Source organism: Mesoplodon mirus, assembly GCF_964341445.2.
Source record: "Mesoplodon mirus genome assembly, chromosome: 7".
In the NCBI taxonomy this organism is placed as follows: Eukaryota; Metazoa; Chordata; class Mammalia; order Artiodactyla; family Ziphiidae; genus Mesoplodon; species Mesoplodon mirus.
The window spans coordinates 47758706-47786496 of NC_138983.1; the positions used below are offsets into that span (position 1 = coordinate 47758706).

Genomic DNA, 27791 nt, shown 5'->3' on the forward strand with positions numbered 1-27791 from the left:
TTTCATCTGTAAACTGGGGATACCATCTACCATTTAGATTTGTAAGTAACAGAGGAAATATATGTAAAGAGTTTGCCAATGCCTACCATATAGTAAGTGCTCAACACATTTCATTGTTTTACATGCCTATCTCCTCCAACAGATGGCAGAAAGATTAATCTTGCATCTCAGAGTGCCTGGCTCACAGCAGGTGCCTCATTCATGTTTTCAAGAACAGAGTGATGAAAGACAGGAAAAAGAAGTCACTTTCTAAAGGCACTTAAGAAATAAAAGAGATACAAACTGGAGTTTCTTCATCATTCTATTTATTACATGTATGAATATTAACATCTCATGGCATCCATCTAATTCAGTCAAAACAAAGGAAAAAATGTTAACCATGTTTCAAATTAACATTCTTACAGATCCCCCTGTAACTTAAAATAGAAATATGTTCATCTGCTTTAAGTTATTTGACAAATTTGAAAAATGTCATTAAAAAAAAAAATCACCTTTAGTACTTAAATATATTTGTTAATCATTTGATGGCATCAGTGTCCAAGTTCAAGAATAAAAGTTGCTTCATTAGATACTTTTCAAAAATGGACATCTGGATGGTTCTCTATAGCTGGAGATATATATATATGCAAATATGTCCTATTTCATTTAAAAATTTTTTTCAAATCTGGCTTTTCAATTTGAGAAAAGTCCTGCAGTGCTCTCACAACCCCCTTTTGAAGGATAAAACTAACTCAGACTTTGCTTCTTTAATCATGGGAAGCTCCTGGAAAAAAAAATCTTATGTTGAAATTGCTGTTTAATTCCATTTTCACCCAATAAAAAGTACAGAAACACTGTCTTTATTTGATGGTGTGCATAAATATTACACTCCATGGATAGCAAAAATATTTTTTATTTATAATTTACAGTTTCACAAGTGAAAATCATACATTTTTACACATACAATTTCATTTTGTTAAATTTGCACACATCTACAGAACTTTCACACAACAAGCACCTGAAACTGTGCAGGCAGTAGGAAATGCAAATACTAAAATGTATTTATTAACCAAATGATAGCTGAAGGCCCTGCCTCAGCTAGACAATTTATATAGATATGTCTATATATACATAAAAAATTCACCTTCTAGATTTCAACAGCAGCTTTTATTATTTTTTTTATTTAAAAAAGGAAAACATACCTTTCTCATTTTACTTAAACTGACTCGACTGTGTCATTTTCTGTTTTAATTTCAGTGGCTGTTGCTATGCTTTCCTCTGTACAAGCTGGTGGAGTATCAATCCGTTCTTCCTTAACTTTGGGACTTTCACAGGGTTCCTGCAATTCGTTTTTGACAATGTTCAACATAATGTTCAAGGGATTTTCAACTGGTGTCTTGCTGGGAGATGGTGTACAATCAAATGAAGATGTCTACAAAACGAAAAACCCTTTAAGTACTGATTAAAGTTCACAAATATCACATTAAATGACATTTAATTTTATAAGACCCTTGTATGGGCAAATAAACAAATATACACCAAACACAACTGAAAACCCTGCTTTCCCACAAAACATGCCATAAAGGCAGCCAATTAATAAAATGTATATTGAGGGACTTCCCTGGTGGCGCAGTGGTTAAGACTCCACACTCCCAATGCAGGGGGCCCGGGTTCAATCCCTGGTCAGGGAACTAGATCCCACACGCATGCCACAACTAAGGAGCCAGCAAGCCGCAACTAAGGAGCCTGCTGGTTCAATGAAGGAGCACACATGCCATAATGAAGGAGCACACATGCTGCAATGAAGGAGACCGCCTGCTGCAACTAAGACCTAGCACAACCAACTAAATAACATAAATATAAATAAATAAATAAATAAAATCTATATTGAGCATTTGATATGTGCTTAGCAATGAGCTATGGTAAGAAAAGCAGTAACAAATATAATGACAAAAGAAGCTGATCAATGATTAGACACGTTTCTATATTTTAATCCCAATATAACCCCCTACATATATCCTGGGATTTGTTGCTCCTAATTTCAAATACCCTAAGGACTTTTTTTTTTTTTTTTTCCCGGTACGCAGGCCTCTCACTGTTGTGACCTCGCCCGTTGTGGAGCACAGGCTCCAGACGTGCAGGCTCAGCGGCCATGGCTCACGGGCCCAGCTGCTTCACGGCATGTGGGATCTTCCCGGACTGGGGCACGAACCCGTGTCCCCTGCATCGGCAGGCGGACTCTCAACCACTGCGCCACCAGGGAAGCCCTACCCTAAGGATTTTTTAAAAATCCCTCAAAACCATCAAAACATCCTACAAACTCTAGTCTTTTGATGACCTAAGTATATCTTCCAAACTGCCCCTTGAACTTGTGAAACAAATATTATTTGAAAGTTAAGATGTTCCACTGTTTGGTTTAAAAAAAAATGGTCACTCTACAAATATGAAAATTTGAATTTCCAAGGTCAAGAGACTGATTTTTTTTGTATTTCATGTATGATAATTTAAAAATTATTCCTATATTATATGGCCGAGTGGAGTAAGCAGTAAATGCTACCCATAACTTTTAGAAAATTATTCCCATCATGAACCTTCTCATTCTCTAGGTCTAGTACTCTAGTAGAAGACATCATCAAGATTCAAATGAAGTGCATGCAAGGAATGATACAAAAATTTCAAAATTTAAATCAGACCCTATCAATCTAGCACCAATATTTAGTGAACAACCTAAATATTACATCAAAAGTAAGACAGCTCAACACATCAAGATTAAAATTAAAATGTTGCCCAGATGCAAAAAATAACTGAAAATAAAATTTATCAACGTAAAGAACAAACAGTAACCAAAAAGAACTTACATTTTGATAATCTTCATAACATGACGGATGATAAATCTGAAGCAAAAACAAAAAAGTAAGTATTCACATGCATATTCATTTCTAATGGACTATTCTGGTATGATTTTCTTTTTAAATTTAAACCAGAGATAAACTATCTTTGGAAAGGCAACAAAAATCATTTGGTCACAAAAACAGATAAAAACAAAATTTTCATCCTGATTTCCCTTAAAACTTCCTTTATATATTTAAGTAGATAACATGGTATGTTAAGACAGAAACAGTTTTGATGATGAAATATAAATTCAGAATCAAAATAGTGTGGTTAGGCAGAAAGAAGACTAACTAGACTCAGAAGATCTAGTCCTGGATTTATCATTAACTAGTTACGCAACCTTTTTTATAAAATGAGTACAGGACCAGATGATTGCTAAAATGCCTTCCAACTCACACACTCTCTCTAAAGTTCAATACCTTAGAAATACCACTTCTATTAAAAACCAAAATAAAAATACAATTAACACTTTTCTTTCAAAGTAGTGAGCTACCCCTATAAAAATTTTTAAAAAAATCTTAATACTTCCTTTTAAAGTACTTCATAAAGAGCTGAAAATTACCTTTCCATCTACTCTAATAGCATTTTTTAAATGCCACTCCTCCTCTTCTTCATCCCAGTACTGTTCAAATTGTTCTTGACAAATTTCACAACTCTAAAATAGAACCATATAAAAATGAAGTTTACATAAGAGAACACACTTAATGCCATTAAGTAAAAATACAGAAACATTTTGTTAAGTGGAGAAAAGAATTTACTGAAAATTTAAACAATGTTCAAATATATAATACAAAGTAAGATCTAAGGATTTCGCATTCTTCCATGCAAAAATAGTTAACATTACACAGTTCCTGGTCACAGATAAATATGTAGTAACTACAGCGGTTATGAAACCCGAAGCCAGATAACAAGAATAACATTGAAGAGTAAAGCTTACAAGAAGTCTCAAAATCATTAAAAGAGGGATGTAAATAAAGTTATATTTATGATTATTTACTTAAAGGAAGTGAAAGGCATGACCAGAGGTAGAAAATTGAACATTGTTCTTTTACCTCAACTGCTCCTGCTGGTCCAGCAGGTACACTTTGGAACTCCTTTTCTTTAGCAGCCTCCTGAGTTTTGAGCACAACTTCTTCGTGCACCTTTTCAAAAAACTGGCTCTTTGCACGTTCTTCCAGATCAGCTATTTCCTCAAATTCTATCCAGTCCTTAAAAAGAGTTAATTTAAAAAGAGTATATTCATTTGTTTCTAGACTCTTCTTACTGAACACCTTCAATACAATGCCATTTAAATGTAAGAGTACTTTCTTCTACAATATGCTTAATATTGATTATTTAGAATTACACTATCTCTTTGAGCCCCATAACTAACAGACAACATAAAGCAACTAATGAACAATTAAGATCTTAACGTTAACATTCCTTTAACTATAGAATTACAACTACTAATGTAAATAAGATAAATTTCATGCACAATTTTTCTTTTTTTTTTTACGGTACGCAGGCCTCTCACTGCTGTGGCCCCTCCCGTTGCGGAGCACAGGCTCCGGACACACAGGCCCAGCGGCCATGGCTCACGGGCCCAGCCGCTCCGCGGCATGTGGGATCTTCCCAGACCGGGGCATGAACCCGCATCCCCTGCACCAGCAGGCGGACTCTCAACCACTGCGCCACCAGGGAAGCCCCAAGCACAATTTTTTACCAAAAAAAATCAGTCACAGAACCTTGGAATTTTAGAACTAGAAGAAACCTGTGTTCTACTCTTAATTTCAACAAAAAACAAATACATACTCTTCAAATTTTTTTTAATTAAAAAAACCTTTTATATTCTAAGGGTCAAATTTTATTCAAAAAATTCACTAGCTACTGCTCAGCAATTACTTAAACTAATATACTTTTGAATGATATAATTTAAAGGCTAAAAGACAGTTCAGAGGCACATGAATTACTTACTGTTAAACTGTAGTACCAACGTCTATGAGTGACCTTTCTGCTTACATCTTTTTCAGTTCTATTTTGTCGATAATGCCAGTCCAAGTGATCTGCATATACATCTGTCTGTGATGTTGTGAACCTCATTCCACAAGAGTAACACTGAATACCAGTATACAGTCGATTTATAACACTATCATAACGTCTGTTTTGAAAAATACAGAAATAATCTTTAGTTTTGATACTGTGGCTGACTTAATGGCCTTAAAAAAAAAGGCAGTTATAAGTACTTCAGTTTTCCATATTTTGATAATGGTTAAGCCATTATTATGTGACAAAATAATGTTTCAGCCAACAGCTGGCTAAAAGAATTAATATCCAAAGGTCAATAATATTCTCTAGTAATGTGTCAGTGACTCTCTTTACCTTAACTTTGGTTAATTTTGGAACATGGTGTCTACCCTCTTATCAATAGGCCTAGCCCAGTTACTTATTTCCTTCTAGCTAATAATGGAATGATCATCTGCTAACTAATAAGGCAATAGTTGGCCTGTTCTTAGAGTAATGTCAATATCAGGGTGGATATGGCAGAACAATTAAATTTCACCTCTCCAGATCTTCGCGGTTTTAAATAACTCAACTGTCCCACCCTGATGTAAAGAATAGTGAAAGAGGTACAGAAGAAATAATAATAGTATGGGTAACTAAAAAGAAAAAGTAGAAGACTAGTGGGAAACTGAAGTCAGCAATAATCAGTTTTTTAAAATTCTGGGCTCCCTATCCGGAAAGAAATAGGTATGCAGAATAACTAAGTGAACAAACAGGGCAGTTATTAACTCCAGAAATTTTTTTAAAATAGTAGAATAAAGCAAAGCACAGTACATAGTACTTTGTATACCAGAAAACAAAATATTTAGAGTCATAATATTAATACTGAATAAAAATTTAATGAGAAATGGCTTAATGGAGGAGAGTTGGGAGGACTGTAGAAGAGCTACCTAAATCTTCACTTTCAGGAAGTCAATAAATTGTCTAAATGGGATAAATCAAGAAATGTAATAAATCAGAAAACTATGTATCTTTTAAGAAATAAAGAAGTAAATGCCAAGAACCATAGATAAAAGAGGTAAGAAATGGTTGCCTTCAGGTAAAAAGTAGTATTAGGAAAAAGGCATGCCATCTTTTACTATAAGCCTTTACTGTAAGACTTTCATTATAAAGTTTTAACTATGTGAAAAGTATCACTTTGAAAAACATTGCCTTTAAAAGGGTGAAACCCGTATAGCACAGGGGACTACACTCAATGTCTTATAATAAAAGAATCTGAAAAAGTATATATTTATATATATATTATATATATAAAACAATCACTTTGCTGTACACCTGAAACTAACACATTGTAAATAAATTATGCTTCAATTAAAAAAAAAAAGATGAAACCCATTAGCTGTTCTTTTATTTTTAAAAGTACTCATAACAATATAATGTATCCATAAAGCAACTGTAAATGTTTTTTATATAATATAGGCAATAAATATTTATGAAAATATATGCACCAAATGTTAACACTGGTTATCAGTAAAGTGGAAATTGTAGGTAATTTTATTTTCTTCATTTTATTCATTTGTATTTTCTATAAAATGAAAAAATTTTTAATTTTTTAAATACTAGACTACAAAAACCTCATTTTCTTAACTTCAAAAGCATGAGAATATCAATACAGAAAAAACAGTGATGATTAAGAGAAAATAGAGATAAAAAGGAAAACATGAGTGATTACTAATACCTAATCCTTAAACTCCCTATACTTGCTATACTAAACAGAGATAATAAAAAATAGAAATCTGGGGGTAGACTTCTGGCCTAAATACTTGTGCAGCAAACATATTTGAAAAGAAGATAACAGGCTTCCTTAAGTTTATGTTATGTATATCTTACCACATTAAAAAAGGGAAAACAGGCTTCCTAAATTTTAAAAACAGTGAGAGGAGTAAGACGAATAGCACTAGTGATAATATCCACTGTTATTAAAGTCACCGTCCATTCTACCTTAGAAAATTAGATTACATACTGTTTCAATTCTTCAATTGTAAAATTGGTAAGATCTGGAACGTCTTGATCTTCATTTTGATCTTCTTCTTCCTCAGCAGGGGGCTGAGCAGCAACTTCATTTACTTCTTCAATTGAAAAGAAACACAACAAATATCTCAAAACCAGTTTCCATGTACTCTTTATAGGGGAACACTATAGTGTATAGCCCCATCTTGCCTATTCAGTCCTCCTGATCTTAGGTTTACTGGCCAAGGAACCTAAGACAATTCTTTATTTTGATAAGTGATATTAGGTCTGGTCTCTTAAAAGTCAATCTTCATGAAATTCATCAACATTCTAATTATTTTTTATAAGCTAAAATAATACAGAATAACTAGAAAAAGTCTGCACATGGTGTTTGCAGGAATGTTAGTTAACTGAAACAATGTCCACTATAAAGGTAACAGTTCCTTGTAAGAAAATTTTTATTTCATTATAAACCAGTTATATAAGTATACCTAAGAATTCAATCACTGTAAGAAATTTTATCATAGAACACATCATTGTATCATATCATACATCTTTATAACTTAATAAAGCTTTGTGTAGATGAATTACAGAACCATACTTACGTGTTGTAGCTGAATCAGGCTGGGACAATTTGAGAATTCCTGTTTTTAGCAGTTTTGAAAACAATTCATTTACATCCACCTGACTGAGATGATTATCAGGATATGCCTTAGGAAGGACACCTTTAAAAAAAGTAACACTCTTAAAATAAAAGTAGAACTTAAAGATGCAAATTATAGTAAGGATTTTTAAAGTTTTCTTCAAGATATCCTATCAACATTAAACTTAGTGAAATCTTGTTAAGATCAGTGTAATTACCAAAAGCTCCCCAAAAGTGAACTTTGCATTTATGTCAGCAAATCATGACCTCTTAAAAATATATTCTAAGACGAATACTGAAACCCACTAATACTTTATACAGACATACGTGTTACCTTAAAAAACCAGTATTACCCACTGTTGCCCAATTAAATCCATGCCAAAGAAAAGCAGAATACTGAGGGCAGAGAGCTTCGTGCTCCCTTCTATGCAATGCACCACCACACCTCTAGGTCCAACTTTTCACCCTTCCAATTCTCTATTCTTCACCTAACCATATTGGGAAAGGTCATTTTGCATAGATGAAGTAGGCTAACATCTCTTAGCACAGATTTCTAGGGGAAAAAAATACCCAGGACCTAAATGGAAGTACTCCTGCCCAGCCCCCCAGCTCCCCCACCTTCCCATAACTACCCAGGGGAACTAATGCAGGGAGATGAGCCATGTGGCTCAGAATATACCTGCCCCGCTGACCCTTGCTCAATTACTGCCCTTGCAAAGCAGTTCAGGCTATTGCTGAAAAGGTGTCAGGCTTACTAAAGCTTCAAAAATCTGAATAAATGAAACAAGGATAACAATCTTTTCCTTAAGCTCACTGGTGAGGAATCAATCCAATTCCATATTTTCCTAAGCACTAATTTAAAAATTACAATTCTTTAACTCAACTATAAAAACAGTATTTTAATATATTTGTATGTCATTACTATGCATCTTATTTATCACACCTCTAGAAAAAAGTTCTGAATCACTAAAAATTCCTCTTAATGGCAGAAATTCAATTTGCATCCACAATACAATACATGATCTTCTGCCCTTAACCACTGCATACTCTTTATACTTAGCACGGTGCCTTGTATACAATAGTCTAATTAATGTCTGTTGAAATGAAATGTCTGACTACATGAATGAATAAATCAACCTCAACGATCAATTATAACAGCCACTTCACACAACAGTTTAACATTTACCTTTCACTAGAATTAGCTATTTATATGTCTAAGAATCGTAACTAGGTAATCACATGTCTTCCAGCAGCCAAGTTTAGTGATCAAGAGCATGAACTATGGAAAAAAAAAAAAAAAAAAAAAAAAAGAGGATGAACTATGGAACCAGACTCCTGGGATTCTAACTAGAAATTCCACTTTCTAGTTGTGTGACATGATCAAGTTACTTGTCTGTGTCTGTTCTCTTTACCTGTAAAAGGGCAATAATAATTGTTCCTACCTAAGGTTGTTATGAGGATTAAATGAATTAATATTTGTAAAGCACTGAGGTGTTTGGCAGTATATATAATATTTGTTTAAAGAAAAACAGTCAAAGTGAAATAAGACAAAGACAAATACTGTACGATATCACTTAGACGTGGGATCTAAAAAATACAACAAACTAGGGAATATTACAAAAAAGAGGTAGACACACAAAGAACAAAAACATACTAGTGGTTACCAGTGGGAAGAGGGAAGAAGGTAGGAGCAATATAAATACAGGGGGTAAGGGATTAAGAGATACAAACTATTAGGTATAAAATAAACTCAATGATATACTGTATAACACAGGGAATAGAGTCAATATTTTATAGTAACTATAAACGGAGCAAAAGCTTTAAAAATTGTGAATCATTGTATTGTACACCTATAACTTATATAATTTAAAAAACCACACAGAAGAAAAAAATGAAAAAAAAAAAGCCCCCTAAAGTAATGGAAATAAAAACAAAAATAAACAAATGGGACCTAATGAAACTTAAAAGCTTTTGTACAGCAAAGGAAACCATAAACAAGATGAAAAGATAACCCTCAGAATGGGACAAAGTATCTGCAAACAAAGCAACTGACAAAGGATTAATCTCCAAAATACAGAAGCAGCTCATGCAGCTCAGTATCAAAAAACAAACAACCCAATCCAAAAATGGGTGGAAGACCTAAATAGACATTTCTCCAAAGAAGACATACAGACTGCCAACAAACACATGAAAAGATGCTCAACATCACTAATCATTAGAGAAGCGCAAATCAAAATCACAATGAGGTATCACCTCACACTGGTCAGAATAGCCATCACCAAAAAAATCTACAAACAATAAATGTTGGAGAGGGTGTGGAGAAAAGGGAACCTTCCTGCACTGTTGTTGGGAATGTAAATTGATACAGCCACTATGGAGAACAGTATGGAGGTTCCTTAAAAAACTAAAAATAGAACTACCATATGATCCAGTAATCCCACTACTGGGCATATACCCTGAGAAAACCATAATTCAAAGAGAGTCATGTACCACAGTGTTCACTGCAGCACTATTTACAATAGCCAGGACATGAAAGTAACCTAAATGTCCATCGACAGATGAATGGGTAAAGAAGATGTGGCACATACATACAATGGAATATTACTCAGCCATAAAAAGGAACAAAATTTAGTTATTTGTAACGAGACGGATGGACTTAGAGCCTGTCATACAGAGTGAAGTAAGTCAGAAAGAGAAAAATAAATACCATATGCTAACGCACATAGATGGAATCTGAAAAAACAGTATTGATGAACCTAGTGGCAGGGCAGGAATGAAGATACAGACATAGAGAATGGACTTGAAGACACAGGGTGGGAAGGGGAAGCTGGGACAAAGTGAGAGAGTAGCAGTGACATATATACACTACCAAATGTAAAATGGCTGGCTAGTGGGAAGCTGCTGCATAGCACAGGGAGATCAGCTTCATGTGTTGTGAAGACCTAGAGGGGTGAGATAGGGAGGGTAGGAGGGAGGCTCAAGAGGGAGGGGATATGGGGATATACACATACATATAGCTGACTTTGTTGTACAGCAGAAACTAACACATCATTGCAAAGTAATTATACTCCAATAAAGATTTAAAAAATAAATAAATAAAACAATACTCTGAGCTGCATGAAACAAAAAAAAGCTTGAGACACTTTCAGGTTTTATTTGATTTTCTGTGCATTTAGAAACAGGAATAAGAGGTGATTCTCAGAACAGGTTTGGAATTTCATAATCAAGTACCCAATGATGGTGTCTAGCTTATCAACCAAGTGAACAGCTGTTTAATATTTATTTTATTTTTTTTATTTATTTGGCTGTGCCAGCTCTTAGATGCGGCATGCAGGATCTACTTCCCTGACCAGAGATCGAAGCCGGGCCCCCTGCATTGGGAGCGCATAGTCTTAACCACTGGACCACTAGGGAAGTCTGAACAACTATTTAGAGGAAAAAAAAAAAAGTCCATAGATCCTGCTACACTGTAAAGCCCTTAGAAGGATAAACCTTATTAAAGTCATCCTAGCACAATGCCTAGAATATAGCAAGTGATCACTATTTGTTTGGATGAATTAATGAACATGAGTATATTCACTACTAGGAAAAGAGTGTTTTTACTTTAAGTTTTGAGAAAAAACCTTACAGAAGCCAAATATTGAACACTAAATACTTTTCATATCTCTTTAAGTAAAACTTGAATAAGGAAGGCGTATCTAACATCTCATTCAATAACCTCCAACCCAGGAAATAAGATGTGATTTCCTCTGTGACATTGCTATGCCTTGTATACATAAGCACCTCAAGGTTATAAAAGCAAAAGAAAACATGCAGGTTTTGTATATTATCTCATACAAAAAAGAGCAAAATTTGCAGTTGCTGCAGGCTATCTCAAGCTACCAACTCCAATACAACAAATCCTCTACTCTACAAGAAAAACTGAGTTCTAAAGGGAAATACACCAATATAGCACTTCACAAGTTACATGGTACTTTTGCATATACTATCTCATTTGATAATCTGGGAAAAAAAAATTTCCTGGCAAATCCTGACTTTTATCATATGCTATCTGCAGAGGAAAAAACTGAACCCCAGAAAGGATATTTGCTTATACTCCACCTACCTGTAAAGTAGCAGAGTGGAGATTCTAACCCTGGTCTTCTGACTTTAGACCCCAAATATTCAGTACTTTCCTTCCCTTTTCATTATAGTGAAAACAAAAAATAAGAATACTAATCCTAATTGTCAATCTAGCAATTAAAAATAAAACGTTTTCAAATTAATTGAGTGAGCTTCCTGTGGTGATACAGTTTAATACTTACTGTATAAACTAGAGCTTGGCTAGGACTTCCCTAGTTACCTCAGAACTTTTGGAAAACTCTCCAAATTTGTAAACTTAATAGAGCCATGCTACAGCATGTTTCTGAAGATGGCTGTTTTAATGATTCAGAAATAAAGCAAGTACCACTACAGTTTGGTTGAGTTAGCTCTCAATATATTGACTTTACAGTAATTTTAATTTATATACTTCTCATTTTTCACATATTAAAACTAAAACTTTTTTTTTTTTTTTTTGCCTGCACCGCACGGCTTGAGGGATCTTAGTTCCCCAACCAGGGATTGAACCCGGGCCCTTCAGCAGTGAAAGCATGCAGTCCTAACCACTGGATCACAAGGGAATTCCTTAAAACGTATTTTTAAAGCCCCCGTATCTACTATTGTTATTGTATCCATAACAATATTGTTAAGCCTCACCCCATAGATGCTTATCATGGGCATCTAGCTAGGAAATCCTTTTAACATGTTGTGTACAATTATTACTTGAGTGCCCATAAAGACATATGAATGAATCAGCTTATAATGTGATGTCTGGAGTATTCACTTAATGTTTATTGGATCATCACACACACACAAAACAAAAATTCAAGGTATCAAGTAATTGATATTTCTGAGGTTTGTCATTTACTTCATTTTACCTAAATACAAATGTCACATTCCTACCCTACCCTCTAGCTTCCACCTACTAGGTCTCCTTCCCTCTTTTTTGTGGTCTACAAGTCCTGGCTAACCATCTCTAGTTGTAAAGGGGATTAGTGTGAATATACATCAACAGTGTAAACAAACTCATAAAGAAAACAAAACATTCCAGTCAGATTAAATTTCTCTAAATTGCATATGCCCTCTCAAAATTGTCATTTTCTAAAACTGACAAGGTAGCTACTCAATCAAACAATAATTGTCTTTTGAAAAACACAAAGTTCAGAAATTACATACCTGAAGGATTCTGAACAAATGCTCCAGGATTTTGTGGATGAACTGGCAAAAATTGTTGTCCTTGGCCAAATGCTACTGGCTGAGCAACACCAGTCAGAACCTTTAAGAGAAATCTTGGTTTTAAGAACATCTTTTCTATATTTTTAAGTAAAACTTTAACATTCAAATTACGTTAATATATTCACAGATATCATGAGGCCTGTTTATGATAATAAAAATTTACAAGTGTAACCTGACTAGGTCACTTCACTTCTAGGCTTTCTATAAAAAGGAACAATAAGACCTTCCCTTATATTTTTCACAGAATTATAAGAAATTGATAATGGATGTGAAGGTTCTTTGAAAAGTTTAAGATACCATGCAAACATAAGGTAGCCAAAAACTAGCTGTGTGACCTTACACAAATCACTTTACCTTGCCAGTGTTTTCTCTTATTTTACAAATAGAAATCTGACATCCAGCGATGTGACCTATACACAATCATAATGGCCAGTAAACAGCAAAGCTGAGGCCAGAACTCGTGACCTAACTCCTTTACACAGATGTCAAAAGCCTGCTTTAATTAACAATCTGAACTCCTTTATGATCATTCTGTGAGCCATCAAACTGAGTTACAAAGTAGACTGTAAAAGATTTTAAAGGAATGTTAAAAAATAAAAGTCATGAAACAAGTACTGTACAGGCATACAATTATTGTATTTGTAGTCAAGAATGAGGTAGGACTTCTACATATTGCTACTATATAAACAAATGTCCATTTATAAGCCTTGCTCAGTATCCTGTGTGAACCTTCAGTGGTATGTATGCGTAATAAAAACCCCATCAGTTCTTTATAATGTAGGAACAAGACTAACTCAAGTCCCATTCTAGAGTATCTTGTCAATTAAGAGTATCATTTCTCTTAAAAACATACAATAGAGTATAAGTCTAACTAAGGAGGCCAATTGTTTTCCCAAACCACTGGATATGGACAGAAGGCTGCTTTCTATCCATAATGCTTCTAACATGCTTTTAAAACCTTTCTTCTTGTTTTACACTTTCTTCCATGCAATGTTACTGGCATAAAATAAATCTGTCCTAGTAAGAAAGTGTCACTACCCGGAAAAAAGTAAATTTAGCCCAGGAGAGTTTCAGCAGGCAAGCAAAAGTAGTCATTAATATCAACTGAATTAACCACAAATTATAAGCATATTGCTTTAACACTATTTCAATAAGCATTTTTAAATGTATGCAGAACAAGTAAACATCAAACAACTGCAGTTGACTGGAATGACGGAAAGGTGGTGAAAAGTAGGAAGAGAGGAGGAAAAAGAATTACAGACTGTAAAAGCATGGGCAATTTGATTTTCTTGTTTGTTAACTCAGGCTAAGGAAGTTCTTAATCAAAGAACAGTCTATAAAATCAGCTCTATGGTTACTATAAAGCTCATCAAGGCTCAAAAGTTGTACAATGTAGCAGAGGTCTATGAAACACACACAACTGTGTGTTTTAATACCTTTGAAGCCAAAAACAAAACAAAAAAACCCACAAAACAAAAAAACATAATGAGGAGGCTATGCATATGTGAAGGCAAGGGGTATATGGGAAATCCCTATACCTCATAGCTCAATTTTGCTGTGAGCCTAAACTACTCTAAAAAGTAAAGTCTATTAAAAAAGAAAAGATTTGTTGGCGGGGGGCGGGGGGCGGGGGGCGGAGGATTGAGATTGAGAGGGTTCTCTAGATCCTGGAAGAACTAAGATCAATTTTGGATTTAAACTGCAAATTTCAGCCCCAGAAGACTCATCTCACTTTCCTAGCAGGTGGGTTTTTTGTTTTTGTTTTTTTTTGCGGTACGCGGGCCTCTCCCATTGCGGAGCACAGGCTCCGGACGCGCAGGCTCAGCGGCCATGGCTCACAGGCCCAACGGCTCCGCGGCATGCGGGATCCTCCGGGACCGGGGCACGAACCCGTGTCCCCTGCATCGGCAGGTGGACTCTCAACCACTGCGCCACCAGGGAAGCCCAGCAGGTGGGGTTTTGAAGTACATTAAAAACTGCCCCCCCCAAAAAAACTTACTAAAAAAATTAAATTTTAAAAAATCCTTTCCAACCTATAAACTATATCCTTAAAACCTTCCTCAAACACTAGAAACATTAAAAATGGTTCATATCTGCATACAATATACTTTTAGAATAACTGTAACAGACTTACCTGCTGAGATGCCTGAATATTTCCTACTGTTATTGGAGCAGGTAAATTGCCAAAGTTTCCAAATTGAGAGCTCTGAAGATTCTTCTCATCAAAATAGTGTCCAGAAGCTCTGTTAAGGGGATTCGAGAAACTCTGGTTTCCAGGGCCATGTGGTCCATTAAAATTTGGTCCTTGAGGTGAATCAAATATTTGTTCATGTCTTTGGAACTGCAGTCCTTGGGATGGGGCATTAAAAGCATTGCCAGGTGGATCATTATATGGGCCAGTCTGATTGAAAGATACCGATTCAAGCCTTTGTGAAGGATGATTGTCAAATCGTGTGCCTTGAAGACCAAGAGGAATATCAAACCTTGATGCTTGCTGGTGTTGTGGACCATCAAATCTTTGAGGTACACCATCAAATCGTGGTTGAACCTGCTGTCCAGGTGGTCCATCAAATCTCTGTGGGCCTGGCTGACCAGTTCTTTCAAATCTAGGACCTGGCTGACCATGTAATCCATCAAATCTTGGCAAGAGTGATGGCTGACCTGGCTGCCCATCAAACCTTAAAGCATGACAACCTTCAAATCTTGGACCACCTTGACCCAGAGGTCCTTCGATTCTCAGGCCGCCTCCTGGTACAGAAGGACCCTCAAACTTCATTCCACCTCCTTGTTGGACTAAATGTCCTTCAAACCTGATCCCAACCCCTGGCTGACCATGTGGACCCTCAAACCTAAGGTTCCCACCAAGTTGATTATGTTGTCCTTCAAATCTCATACCAGCTACTGACTGACCATGGGGGCCCTCAAATCTCATCCCAACTCCCTGCTGTAGCAATGGGCCCTCAAATCTGATCCCACCTGATGGCTGACCATGAGGTCCATCAAACCTAATTGCAGCCCCTGATGGACCATGACCTCCCTCAAATCTAAGTCCACCTACAGGCTGACCTCGGGGATTATCAAATCTAAGTGCACCCACAGGCTGACCATGAGGTCCCTCAAACCTCAGACCACCCACAGGTTGACCCCGGTGTCCCTCAAACCTGAGACTACCCACAGGCTGGGCCCCTGGTCCTTCAAATCGCAAACCACCTGCAGATCCCTCAAACCTCAGACCCGGGGAACCTTCAAATCGAAAACCACCTCCTCCTGCTTGACCAATCGGCCCCTCAAACCGCAGAGGTGTCCCTACTGGTCCTGGAGGACCTTCAAATCTCAAAGGACACCCACCTCCTAACTGGCCTTGTGGTCCTTCGAATCTCAAAGGGCCACCTCCCCCCATTTGTCCCGGTGACCCATCAAACCGAAGAGAACCTGGTGTAGGAGGTCCATCAATTCTAGGGCTTAACTTATTAGGTCCTTCAAAAATCATCTTGGTTGGGCCATCTCTCGCTACTGATGGCCTACTAGGTCCATCGTATAATGGTCTATCTTCAGCTAAAGCCGTAAGTCGCTGATTTGTATCAAGGCCAGCGAATCTTGATGCTGGGCTATCTACAAATGGTTTATCTGAATCTTCATATCTAGGTCGCTTAATTGGAAAACGATCATTGAATGGTGATCTCTGCTCTTCTCGTACACCTTTTAAAAAGAAAAAAAAAATTATTTTCCCTGAATCTGATAATTTATATCAAATTATCCTAAAATCTTCCTCATATATTCTTTTTTTTTTTTTTTTTTTTTTTAGAGACGGGGTCTCGCTATGTTGCTCAGGCTGGAGTGCAGTGGCTATTCACAGGCGCGATCCCACTACTGATCAGCACGGGAGTTTTGACCTGCTCCGTTTCCGACCTGGGCCGGCTCACCCCTCCTTAGGCAACCTGGTGGTCCCCCGCTCCCGGGAGGTCACCATATTGATGCCGAACTTAGTGCGGACACCCGATCGGCATAGCGCACTACCCTCATATATTCTTGTAAACGTTTATTCAAAAACATCCATAACTATCTCACTTTATGAGAGGGGAGGGAAAAAGCAACAAGCAGCAGGTAAGAGAATGCCCTCTAGAGTCAGATACACCTGGGTAAAAAAAAATACCCATTCAGTCAATTTACTAATTATTTGACTTTGAGAGCAATTTAACCTCTCTGGTCTTGTTTCCTATCTGTAAAATGGGGATAATATATATTTCATTAGGTCACTGTGAGGATTAGTTCAGATTACATATATAAAGAACCTAGTAAAGTACCTAACACACGGTTGGCCTTATAAATATCAGCTCCCTTCCCTTCCCTTTGAGGGAAAAACCGAAACAAGCAACGACAAAACAGAAGTCAGAACAGTCACAAAAATCCATCCCCACTTAGCTTGTTCATTTTCCCTTCACTGCTGTGTGATTCAATAGGCATAATCTGATTTAACTTTTTCTACCTTTAGCAGAGACTTGCTCGTCATGTCTTCTCCGGCCCTCATGGGGTGAAAGATTCTCAGCATAAGTACGACTCCCAGATATAGGAGAAAGACGTCTTGCTCTTTCACTAAATTGTTCTTTTCTGTCAAACTGTGCTCCACTATTCCTACTTGCATGTTTACTTTTGGATGGCTCACATTCTATTCCAGACAACAAGGCATCAGTCAAAGGGTAGTCAAAAATATCAGGATCTAAGAGATCAAGTCTTGGAAATGAATGCTGAACCTGTGTCCTTTTCAGTTTTGCTTTATGTTCATAGTAGGTTAATTCAGCATCAGTTAAGAGAGGTTTCTTTTTTAATCCACCTTTATTTTCTTCTGTAGGACTATCCCGTACATTGCATCTATGTTTACCTTCTTGATACTGAAATAGCTGTCGAATTTGATGCACAACAATAAGGAACTCATCCTGTGTAATTTCACCAGATGCTAAACGTTCACTCGTCTGCACAGGGGTGATAAAAGGAAATCAATATTTTAAATATAAAAAGTACTTACAAAAAAACTTACAGACAAAAGGAGAGTAATGACTACATGGGAGCACAGTAGCTACCTTTTGAAGTAATTCTCTTTTGCTTGCAAGAGTTAACTCTTTAGGAATCTGAAGATTGGCATCTACGCTTAATCGATGCTGCTGTTTTGGAGCTCGAGGTGACAAGATTCCTTTAGTGCTTGACCAGCTCTCCCTATGCCTTAGATGAGGAGCTTTACTATGTTCATCACCCTGTTGTAAACTGAAACCATAAAAGCAATTATGTTACTTCATAAAAAATTTTTAAATACTCAGGACCATATTTAAAGATCCTTAATAGGATCTGGCTAAAATGAATACATGTAACCATAAAAGTTAATTTAAAGATTAAGAGCACAAGATTTGAAGTCAGGAAAATCAGATATGAATTCTGATTCTTGCATGTCCTGGATGTGCCACCTTAGGCAGATTAGTTAACCTTTCTAAACTTCAGTGTCCTTATACATAAAACAGCAATAATAACAGTACTTAACCCACAGGGTTTTAAGAATTAAACAGGGGAAAAAGTACTAATTATAGCACCCAATAAACATTATCTAATTTTTAAATCAACACTGTATTTTTAAATGTACACATTATTCTACTCAATTAAAAAGGTTAACAACCTACCTTTTATTTTCTTCCCAACCAGATTTCCATCTTTTGGTAGACTTGGAACTTTGCCAATTTTCTACATTTTCCTTTGGTTCAGTGCCTGATTTGGTGGAATGCTGATTTACAGTTTCTTGTGGTCGTTCCTCTTCAGTCTTTTTTATTCGCCTTGGATCTCGAACATCCTGTTTAGTACTTCTCTTTGCATTTCTTTCTTCCCTGGAAGGTGGTGTAAACTCTTCCATATGTGACTGCTTAACTCCTGACTGGCGAATCTTCCCAGCTTTGGGTGTTGAGGTTGGAGACATACTCCTTTGCCTTCGTTTGGGTGACCGCCTATCTCTTCTCTTGGGAGAATGTATAATCGGTGACCGAGACTTGGGTGATCGTGATCTTGATCGCTTTCTACTACTCGATCTCCCTGGTTTTGTCCCCTGTTTTTCCGATTCTTCCGTTATTGTATCCTGTTTTTGTACAATGCCATTTATGATTTTATTTCTACTTCCCACCGGTCTGTGTTCAGATGATTTCATGTGCTCATCTTTATCCTTTTTTTCTGCAGTTTTTCTCTTCTCTTTTAGATCATCATCTTTGCTATCAGTCTTATCCTGAAGATGTTTTTTTAATCTTGGATCTCTCTTGCTCATATCAGACACCCTTGCACTTTCAGATTCTTGACTTTTCAAGTCTTTTGTGTGGGATAATTTGTTTTTCAAAGGTGATGGTGATTTAGATTTAGATTTGGATTTAGAATCTAATTGGTCAAGTTCTTTCTTGGTTATTTTTTCACCTGATTTACTTTTTTCTTGCTTGGATGAATTTAGTTTTTCAGAGGGTACAGTTTTACTTGTCTTAATATCAGACTGGTTCAATGTGTTCATTAGGAATTCCTTCCTGTGACTCTGATCTTTTCCATGAGAAGAATGTTGACTCAACCTATTAAGACGGGGATCCCGGTTAGTTCCTTTCATATCCTGAACTTGTAAGGATGGACCTGGACGACTTTTCTCAGGTTGCACAGGAACCTGATGGGGAGCTTTAACTGCCATAGGGGGAATTTGTGAAACATGTAATTTGGATTGTGCAGTTCCAGGACCTAAGTTGGATGTCTCCTGCTGAACACTAAGAGAAACTGCCTGAAATACAAGACAAACATTCATGTTACAACCGTAAAACATTCAGATTATTTGTCAAGAAACTGAAAACTAAGGAATATAATGCTTTATTCAATAAATCCATTTATTCAATTCCGTATTTATAGTGTATACTTCTAGTATTTAAGTGGAGATTAAAATGAAAGGAAAAAGGTCATATACAATATTTATGTGGCCTGTTATTTCTTACTAATCCTCTACTTTGGGGTTTTATAACTTCTAGGTAGAATGAAAAAAAAAATCCTCCCTCTTCCTAATTATTCAGAATTCTGGGCCACACTGATATTAAGAAACTACTAAATAAATCACTGCACTCCAGCTGCACAAGCATCCAAGTCTTTCCGGGTAAATTCTAAGTCATAAAATTTAGTTCCTCTCAAAGTGGCACTGATAATGCACTTATAAAGTTCTGCCTTCCTGTACTCCCTCACTCTCAAATAAGGTCAAGTGCTAAGTAATTAAGTAAAATAGCTGAATATAAGGTTATTCATGCACAGAAATACATAATCTTCCTGGCCTCCTTAATTTTGTGATGGCTTTTTTATTTTGTAGCCTTCTAAGGAAACTGCTAAGGATTTCTGCTCATGAAATATAAGCTCATAAAATATTAAAGACTAGGCAAAAACATCCGCCACAACACACCTACCATCTTGGAATTGACACTACGTCCACATAATTTTTTTTTTTTTTTGCGGTACGCGGGCCTCTCACTGTTGTGGCCTCTCCTGCTGCGGAGCACAGGCTCCGGACGCGCAGGCTCAGCAGCCACGGCTCACGGGCCCAGCCGCTCCGTGGCATGTGGGATCTTCCCGGACCAGGCCACAAACCCGTGTCCCCTGCATCGGCAGGTGGACTCTCAACCACTGCACCACCAGGGAAGCCCCCACATGATATAATTTTTAACAAAACTAAGGGGCGATCTTATAAGACAGCAATCTAATAAAAAGTATTTGAAAGAAAATAGTGCAGTTTATATTAAAGTGACTTTTACAATAAGGATATACAAATTTGGTCTAATAAACCCACCACAATTTGCAAAATAAATAAAAGTGGAAAAGTTACACAATTAATAAAAGTAACATGTTAATACAATTCAAATACAAAATAATTCCATATCCATCAGAAAACAGGTTTAAAAATACCCAAAATGCCAAATCTCCTCTACTTACCAGTTGTGCCTTAGCTTGCTCTAGCTCAAGCTCCAGCTTTTTCTGCTGAAGTTCTAACAACTGCTTTTGTTTTGCCAGTAACTGCTGCCTTATTAGTTGCTCTTGGGTAAGATTCTTTTGTATATCCGGAACAATTGGAGGAGTGGAGATGCTAGGGGAACTGACCACTGTGCCAGGTGTTGAAGACTCTTCGGGCTATAAGAAAAAATAATTTGTTTACAAAAAAAAAATCGGAGCTAAAAATTATCAGCTTCTCTCTTAATAAACCCTATCCATAATCTTAAATGGCCAATCATGTTTAAAAGCACAGAGAAAATTTTCAGGAATTTAAAAACCAAAATAAATATGTAAAACCTAAACAAGGAGAACATTTACTTTAAAATGTACTGTGCACCTGAAGGTGGAAATTTTTTTTTTTTTAATTAAAGTGATTCAGCACAGGGTATTCTTGTTACTTTTATCTGGCAAGAAATTTTAGAGAAGTCAAAATTTGACAGTTAAAAATATTAGTTATATACCATTCATGTTAAAACTTACCGATTTATTTAAAAATTTAGGATTCACATGGATGCTAGATGTATTCACATTGGGGGGCAGAGGTTTAATAGGCCAAGCAGGATCTAACGAATTGACTCTGACATCCAGGGCATAAAGTTTCTTCAAAGGGAATATTTCATCCCAGGTGGAACGTAATTTAAATAAACTTTTTCTAGTATTTTCATCCACCTAGAACAACAGAACAATTCTATGGCTTGTTAAGTTACTATAGGATGTTTTATATATTAAGCATAAGGCTACATTAAATCTCTGTTCTACTTCACATATAGCACACATACTACTAATTTGAAAATATATACAACAGTAAACATTTATTAAAAGTACATTTGTTTGCAGATGTAAAGTTAATAAAAGAAATTTCTGTCAAAAAAAATTAGAAAAATTAAAGTCATTATCACCTAGCCTTCATGAAAGCAAACAATTAGACAAGTCTGAATTTTTAGAAGTACAAAATGTTCCCAAATATTAGGGCTTGACACAGTATTCCTACTGTTACTTTCACTCTGGACAAAAATATAAAACTAGAAAATAGTTTATCTGATGACTTAAATTTTTTAAGTTATTTACATTTAGTACAAAGTTAAACAAATCTATCTAACTAATCTCCTGCAATACAATATGGCTGGTACCTATGAATAAGCTATTTGTGGTGTGGAAAGCACCTGAATAATTGAAATTCACAAAATCTTACCTACTGATGAGCTTTAGTTTTATATCTTATCTGCTCATGCTTGTTGACTGGCATAGTAACAACAATAATACTTTTTAAATTAGCCATCAGAGAAACCTAGCACTTGGGAAAACTGAGCTAGAGTTCTAACTTTAGAATAATAAAGCCTTGACTATATTAGAGTCTTTAGATAACATTTACTACAAACAAGGTCATTTTCATCACCTTCAGTGTTAAGGCCCAGTAAGAGTCAGTAAACATTTTCTACCAAACACCCAAATGAATTTGAACACACTGAAACTGAAACCAAAACCAAGAAATTGGTTTAGTGCCCCAATTTCTAATGCAAAGTTGACTTCTCCTTAGAGTCTCAGGTAAGCAGTATTTAGCAAAAGTCTACAGTACACTATTAACAAGCTCCATAATAGTTTGAAATACAGCTTTCCAAATTTCTTCTGCATATACTTACTTAGCAGTATTTATTTTCTCTAAGAACTTAAAGGGAAAAAAATTACTCAAGTAGCCACTACACATTTTCTGTTCTAACAAACAAGTAAAATCTGATAGTGAGTTCTCTCAAAATAATCCCAATTCTCCAAGCCTGACAACTGTTAAGATTTCTCGAGACACAACAGGTGCATCTACTAAAATATAAGAACCACCAATTTTTTGTTAGGAAACAATCTTTAAACCCAAATATCTTATAAATGCCCTTTTTCTCAGTGTGAAAGATGAAGCCTGACAGGAAAGAGAATTACTTCAGCAAATCCTTTGTCTTCCTCAACATAATACTGTATTAACCAAACTACCAGATACAATGTTATGAAAGGAATTTACAATCTCTAGGTATAGAAACTAACAAGCCTTTCTTCTAAACGCTAAGAGGGGCCAGAGGTGGGGGGAAGTATTTCCAAAATAACCTAAAGCAATTCACTGATCCACCATTCACACATACCTAGAACATTCACATAAAATATACTTGAACAAAGTTAACAAGAGGAAACATTTCCAGAAAAAAAAAAAAAAAAACCACAAGTTCCAGGCATCCATCACAGGTTGACACACACTAGGATTATGCTTTTTCTTTTTTTTTTAAGACAGAAAGTCAATATCCTAACACCAGAAACCTAAACAATGAAATTTGAAGTACTCTCGATAGCTTCAGATCTTGCCTGTATTCTAGTGATGAAACAGATCTTCAAGTGAACAAAGTCAATCAAAAAAATGAACTTCTAAAAGCAAACACATCTATTTTTGAGTGGATAATGTAAAACACCTAGAACCCACTTTAAATACAAAACACTAACTTTAGCATGTTAAATGCCCAAAAGAATAAAACATTTCACCACCCAAGAAAACCCAACACAAAGGCAAGTATTTATTTAATCAGGAACATGTTTTAAAAATTCAAATGTTTCTAAATGTATATATACCTTTTCAAACACACAAATAAATGTTGCAACTAGATTTTTAGTAAAGGCAGTGAGATACTCTCTTCCAACATTTTTCACGATAGAATCCATAAGGTACATAACAGGAAGCTTCTCTGAGGAGGGAGCCTGAAGTAATAAAAAGAAACTGAAAAGTTTAGTACAATGAATTGCCAACAAAGAACTACTTTTAAAAGTGAGCGTTTAACGTACAATACAGACCTCAATATTTTGTTGATATTAAATACTTCTGAATCAATATTAACCCTATGAAATTTAAGTGTTCAAGGTCTCACCTCTTACAATGATCTTTAGTTGAGCATACAAAATAAGCTCAGAATTACTGGGAAGAAAAAAGTCTCTAGTACCCTCATTTAACACTCAATAGAATTTCAGGTTCGTATAGTTAAAAAAACAAAACTGTGTTTTAAGTGACAAAAAAAGGGGGAGGATATTTTCTGTAATCCAAGTGTAAGCTTTGTGACCCACATTAACTTATGATGTACCTAGACTCAATGAAACAAAGTTTTCAGACTTCTGGCAGAAACCCTAATTTCCATAGGCATATTTTATATGTCAAGGTCTATGAACCTTTTGTTACTTGTAAAATCATTAGGATTACTTCTCTATAATCCAATGAACAAAAGAAATTAAGTACACTTCACATATGAAGTTAATGGCAAAAAAACTTTTAAACTTGCACATGAACATGCAGGAAAGTGCAAGTTGTTACTGATACAAGGAAAACTGGATGGAGCAGCCGCTGAGTCATGTAAATCAGGTTGAACTTGACTCTGGAAACCAGGATTTGTCCTGAAGATTTTCTTCACAGCACAGACTCTCCGTCGAAATATTTTTCCTCTGACACGCACAAACCAGGAGTTCTAAATTTGTGCACGGCCAGTGTGATGATGCCGATACAGGTGGCCCTTTCCAAAGCAAAGAAATGTTGCCCCAGCTCAACTGTAACGCCTACCCATCACTGGCTTTTAGAAGGCACAGCAAGTTTCCAGAAAGCATCAGCAGGTTCACAGACTTGTTGAGGAGCATTAAGACACACCACATAAACTAAGTGTTAACTCCCACTCCACAGGAGTACCCACGATTTAAAAACAAAACCAAAAATTATCCCCATTTACCCTTCCCACGTGTATAGGAATCTTAACCCTGAACAACACTTACCCACAGCTACCTGTAGCCAGGGTAAGCTCACAGTTCTGCAGTACACAATGCCACCATTATTTCACAAAACCAATTGCCCATACAAGTGTGTGGAAGTGCTCTTGCTTCTGATAACAACCAAAGTTGACTAAGGAAACCTTTGAATAACTTTGTATGAAAGTTTTCTTTTACAGTACTAATAAAAGGGTTTCACAAGGCTATTGCATGTGGGTAAACTATTAAGTACCAACACGTCAACTGCTTTATTGCTGTGTCTTTATCTTACCATGTCATGTTTTATACCATTTTAGTCATTGTTGCACTTATGAAGACAAACAGGCTCTCTTTAAAACCAAAATCTGTTCAGTAGGCTAACTTTTTATTGTACAAGTGAATTCTTATATGTAATATTTTTTTGCTACTACTGCCTCATGGAAGGAGTCAAGTAAGTGTGAATCCTTAAGTTTAGTAATGCTGATCAAACGCTAGAGGATAAGGACACAAACATTCACCTCCAGAAACACAAAACCAAGCCAGTTTGCTACCAAATGACAGAAAATCCCTCCCCTCACCCTCAACCCCAACCCCATTAAATTATTTCCCCAAAGTGACTGTTAACATCTTTTCCTCAATCTGGCTTTACAAAAATAACCAGGAAACGTGTGCCAAAAAAATTTCAGCTGTCTTTCATCAGCAAATAGTCCATCTATTTTCACCACTCTGTGTAGCCACACACAAATACAAATTTTAATGTGGTCACTATATTCAGCATTTAGTTTTCACTTCTGAAAGTCTTGTGGATCCATTAAAAACCAGCAAGAAAATGGTTCTTTGAGTGACAACCTGAGCTGCTAAATATTAGGCTCTGTGGAATATTAGTAACCCCAAAAATACTAGGTAGAATTTTTAAAAATCAATGTTATTTTTTAAAAAAACGCAAGTGCATTTTTGTTTTTTTTTAAAAAAAGGCATTTAATGTTAAGCCTTCAACAAGGCAAAACTAAGTTTTCATGTCCAACATGTTTGTTGTATCAATAAAAAGGATGTTGAGTATGAGGAATGCTTCCTTTTAAAATCTCATACTTTAAAAAAAGAACAATAGCTGTTTCACACAGACATTCACAGGAAAAGGTGAATAAGGACTTGTATTTTAGCTGTCAGACTGAGCATGACAAACTTGTTGGGCCCTAAAGAGAAAAAAAAAAAAACCTTACTTTTTGTCCTCTTTAAGGTATGAAAGGACCACCTGAAACCGTGTATCTTGTGAACAGATTTACCCAAAGAGTGGAAGGAACCTAAAGAAGAATGAACCCAAGTCACTTAAAGACTTTTGTTTAAAACACACAACCACGTAGATAAAAATAAGTCTTGGAAACAAATTCTACACCTCACAAAGGTAAATAAAAAAGACAAATACATATTTTATATGTTTTATTCACAAATTTTATAATACCAGTCACACATTTCAAAACCATTTATTAAAGTCAGACCACTCAGTTTTACACTAGACAGAAAGCGCCTCTAAACAATATATTGGTGGTTGTTGTTAAAGTGGCCTTTTAAAAGGGGTTCACTCTGCTAAAAGGAGGCTCATCCTGATCATTTCAATCACTAACAACTAGAAAAAAGCTAAACCATAAGTACAAGCTTCAAAAATAACTTAAAATGTAGTACTGGGAAGCTATTAAAACTCATTACGATAACTAAGTTTAACAGTAACTTTACTTAAATGACAAATCGCTCCCACATGAATCCACAGAAGAGGAGGACTACAGGGAAATATAGGGTGGCAGAGGACCACTGCTGTCAAGGGGTGAAGCAAAGCACGTCTTCACTTTCAGGGAAGGAAGGGAGGAAAAAAAGAGAAAAGGAAGAGGAGGAGGAACTGAACTTTTCAAAAAAAAACTACAAGTACTTGTTACCCAGTGGGCCAGTTCTCCACCTACAGGTTGGATAAGATCTCCTCCCCACCCCCTCCAACCCCACCCTCAACCCCAATTTCCCGTATCTGGGGGCAAATGAGACCCTCCGATAGGAGAATACAAATTACATCTAGCCGCCCCCACCCCAAAATGGGGCTGACGGGTGTGAGCAGCTGCCTGGCTGGCAGGGAATGGATTCTCCTCTCTTCCCTTTCGCATCATGTGCTTTTCAGGCGCCATGTTGGGCTCCTAACAGGCGGCTGCTCCACTCGGGGCCAAGGCCCTATTCCCACCCCCCAACAGCTCGCTCCCAGGTCCCCCTTCACCTCCTTCCAACCCACAGAGCACAGTTACCCAAAAGAGTTCGGGGCGGGGGATGGGGGGACGGGGAGAGAACCACTCCCCACCATCCCAGGGGGTTCAAATAGTTTTAACTCTTACTTCCCCACACCACGAACTGCCTTTAATTCTCCCCCTCCCCGAAGGGCTCTATTCAAAGCGTGTGCGTCGGGATACACGATGCGGTGGCCTAAATAGGGAGCTGGTAAGCGGAAGTGGGACTCCACCCTTTATCCTCCCCACTCCCTCCCCCCGAGAGGCCCACGCTCGAAGCCTGGGCCAGAGACGGAGCCTGAGTTGGAGGGGGAGGGTTGGAGAGGAGGAACACCGTCCCCGTTTGGATAGAAGCGAGACCTGGGATGAGGCTGACACTAAAATCAGGGAGTATTAGAAGAATAGGAGGCTGCGGGGTGTATAAAAACCTTGGCGGTTTGGGCCTCGATGAGAGAGACGATCTCCTTGGCGAAGGGCAGGTTCTCCTCGGCTAGAATGGTCAGCATATTGATGTGCGGTTTGCTATTGAAGGTCAGGTCTTCGAGTGATGACTGATAATCCCGACAGGCGTCCTCCCGGGCCCCCGCAGTACCGGCCTCGGCCGGCGTCTGCTCTGACATTGCGCCGCGGCCCCCCTCCGAGGTCCGCCGCAGCTGAAGCTGAAGCCGCTTTCGATACCCCGCCTCCCTTCCGACTCCTCTTCCTCTCCCCGGGTCTCGCGGCTCCGGCTTCACCACATGCTGACCGCGGAGGGGGGTTGGGGGACGACACGGGGGGAACCTCGGGTATGAAACGCCGCCGTCTCACGGGTGATCTCCGTCCACTTCCAGCCGCCACAGAATCTTCTTTCTCCACAGACACAAAATGGCGGCGGCTCCAGCTCCGAAAATGTCTGTGCTTCCAACCGCTGCGTCGTGCGAAATGAG

General features: G+C 37.1%; 1 protein-coding gene across 2 annotated transcripts; it reads right to left on the minus strand.

Moving 5' to 3' along the window:
- Positions 1-297: 297 nt before the first annotated feature.
- On the minus strand, positions 298-27791 carry PCF11 (PCF11 cleavage and polyadenylation factor subunit). Of its 2 annotated transcripts, none has more exons than XM_082626937.1 (16): positions 27294-27791; positions 23453-23578; positions 21329-21517; positions 20792-20986; positions 18487-19604; positions 17899-18079; positions 17700-17790; positions 14955-16519; positions 12761-12860; positions 7467-7586; positions 6875-6980; positions 4825-5008; positions 3924-4079; positions 3434-3526; positions 2838-2873; positions 298-1411 (listed from the first exon to the last, which is right to left on the minus strand). In XM_082626937.1, exons 1-16 carry the CDS (start codon positions 27483-27485, stop codon positions 1196-1198), a joined length of 4668 nt encoding a protein of 1555 aa, XP_082483063.1. In that variant the 5' UTR covers positions 27486-27791; the 3' UTR covers positions 298-1195. The 2 variants fall into 2 exon arrangements, with proteins under 2 accessions (XP_082483063.1, XP_082483062.1); XM_082626936.1 differs by having other exon boundaries at positions 17307-17790.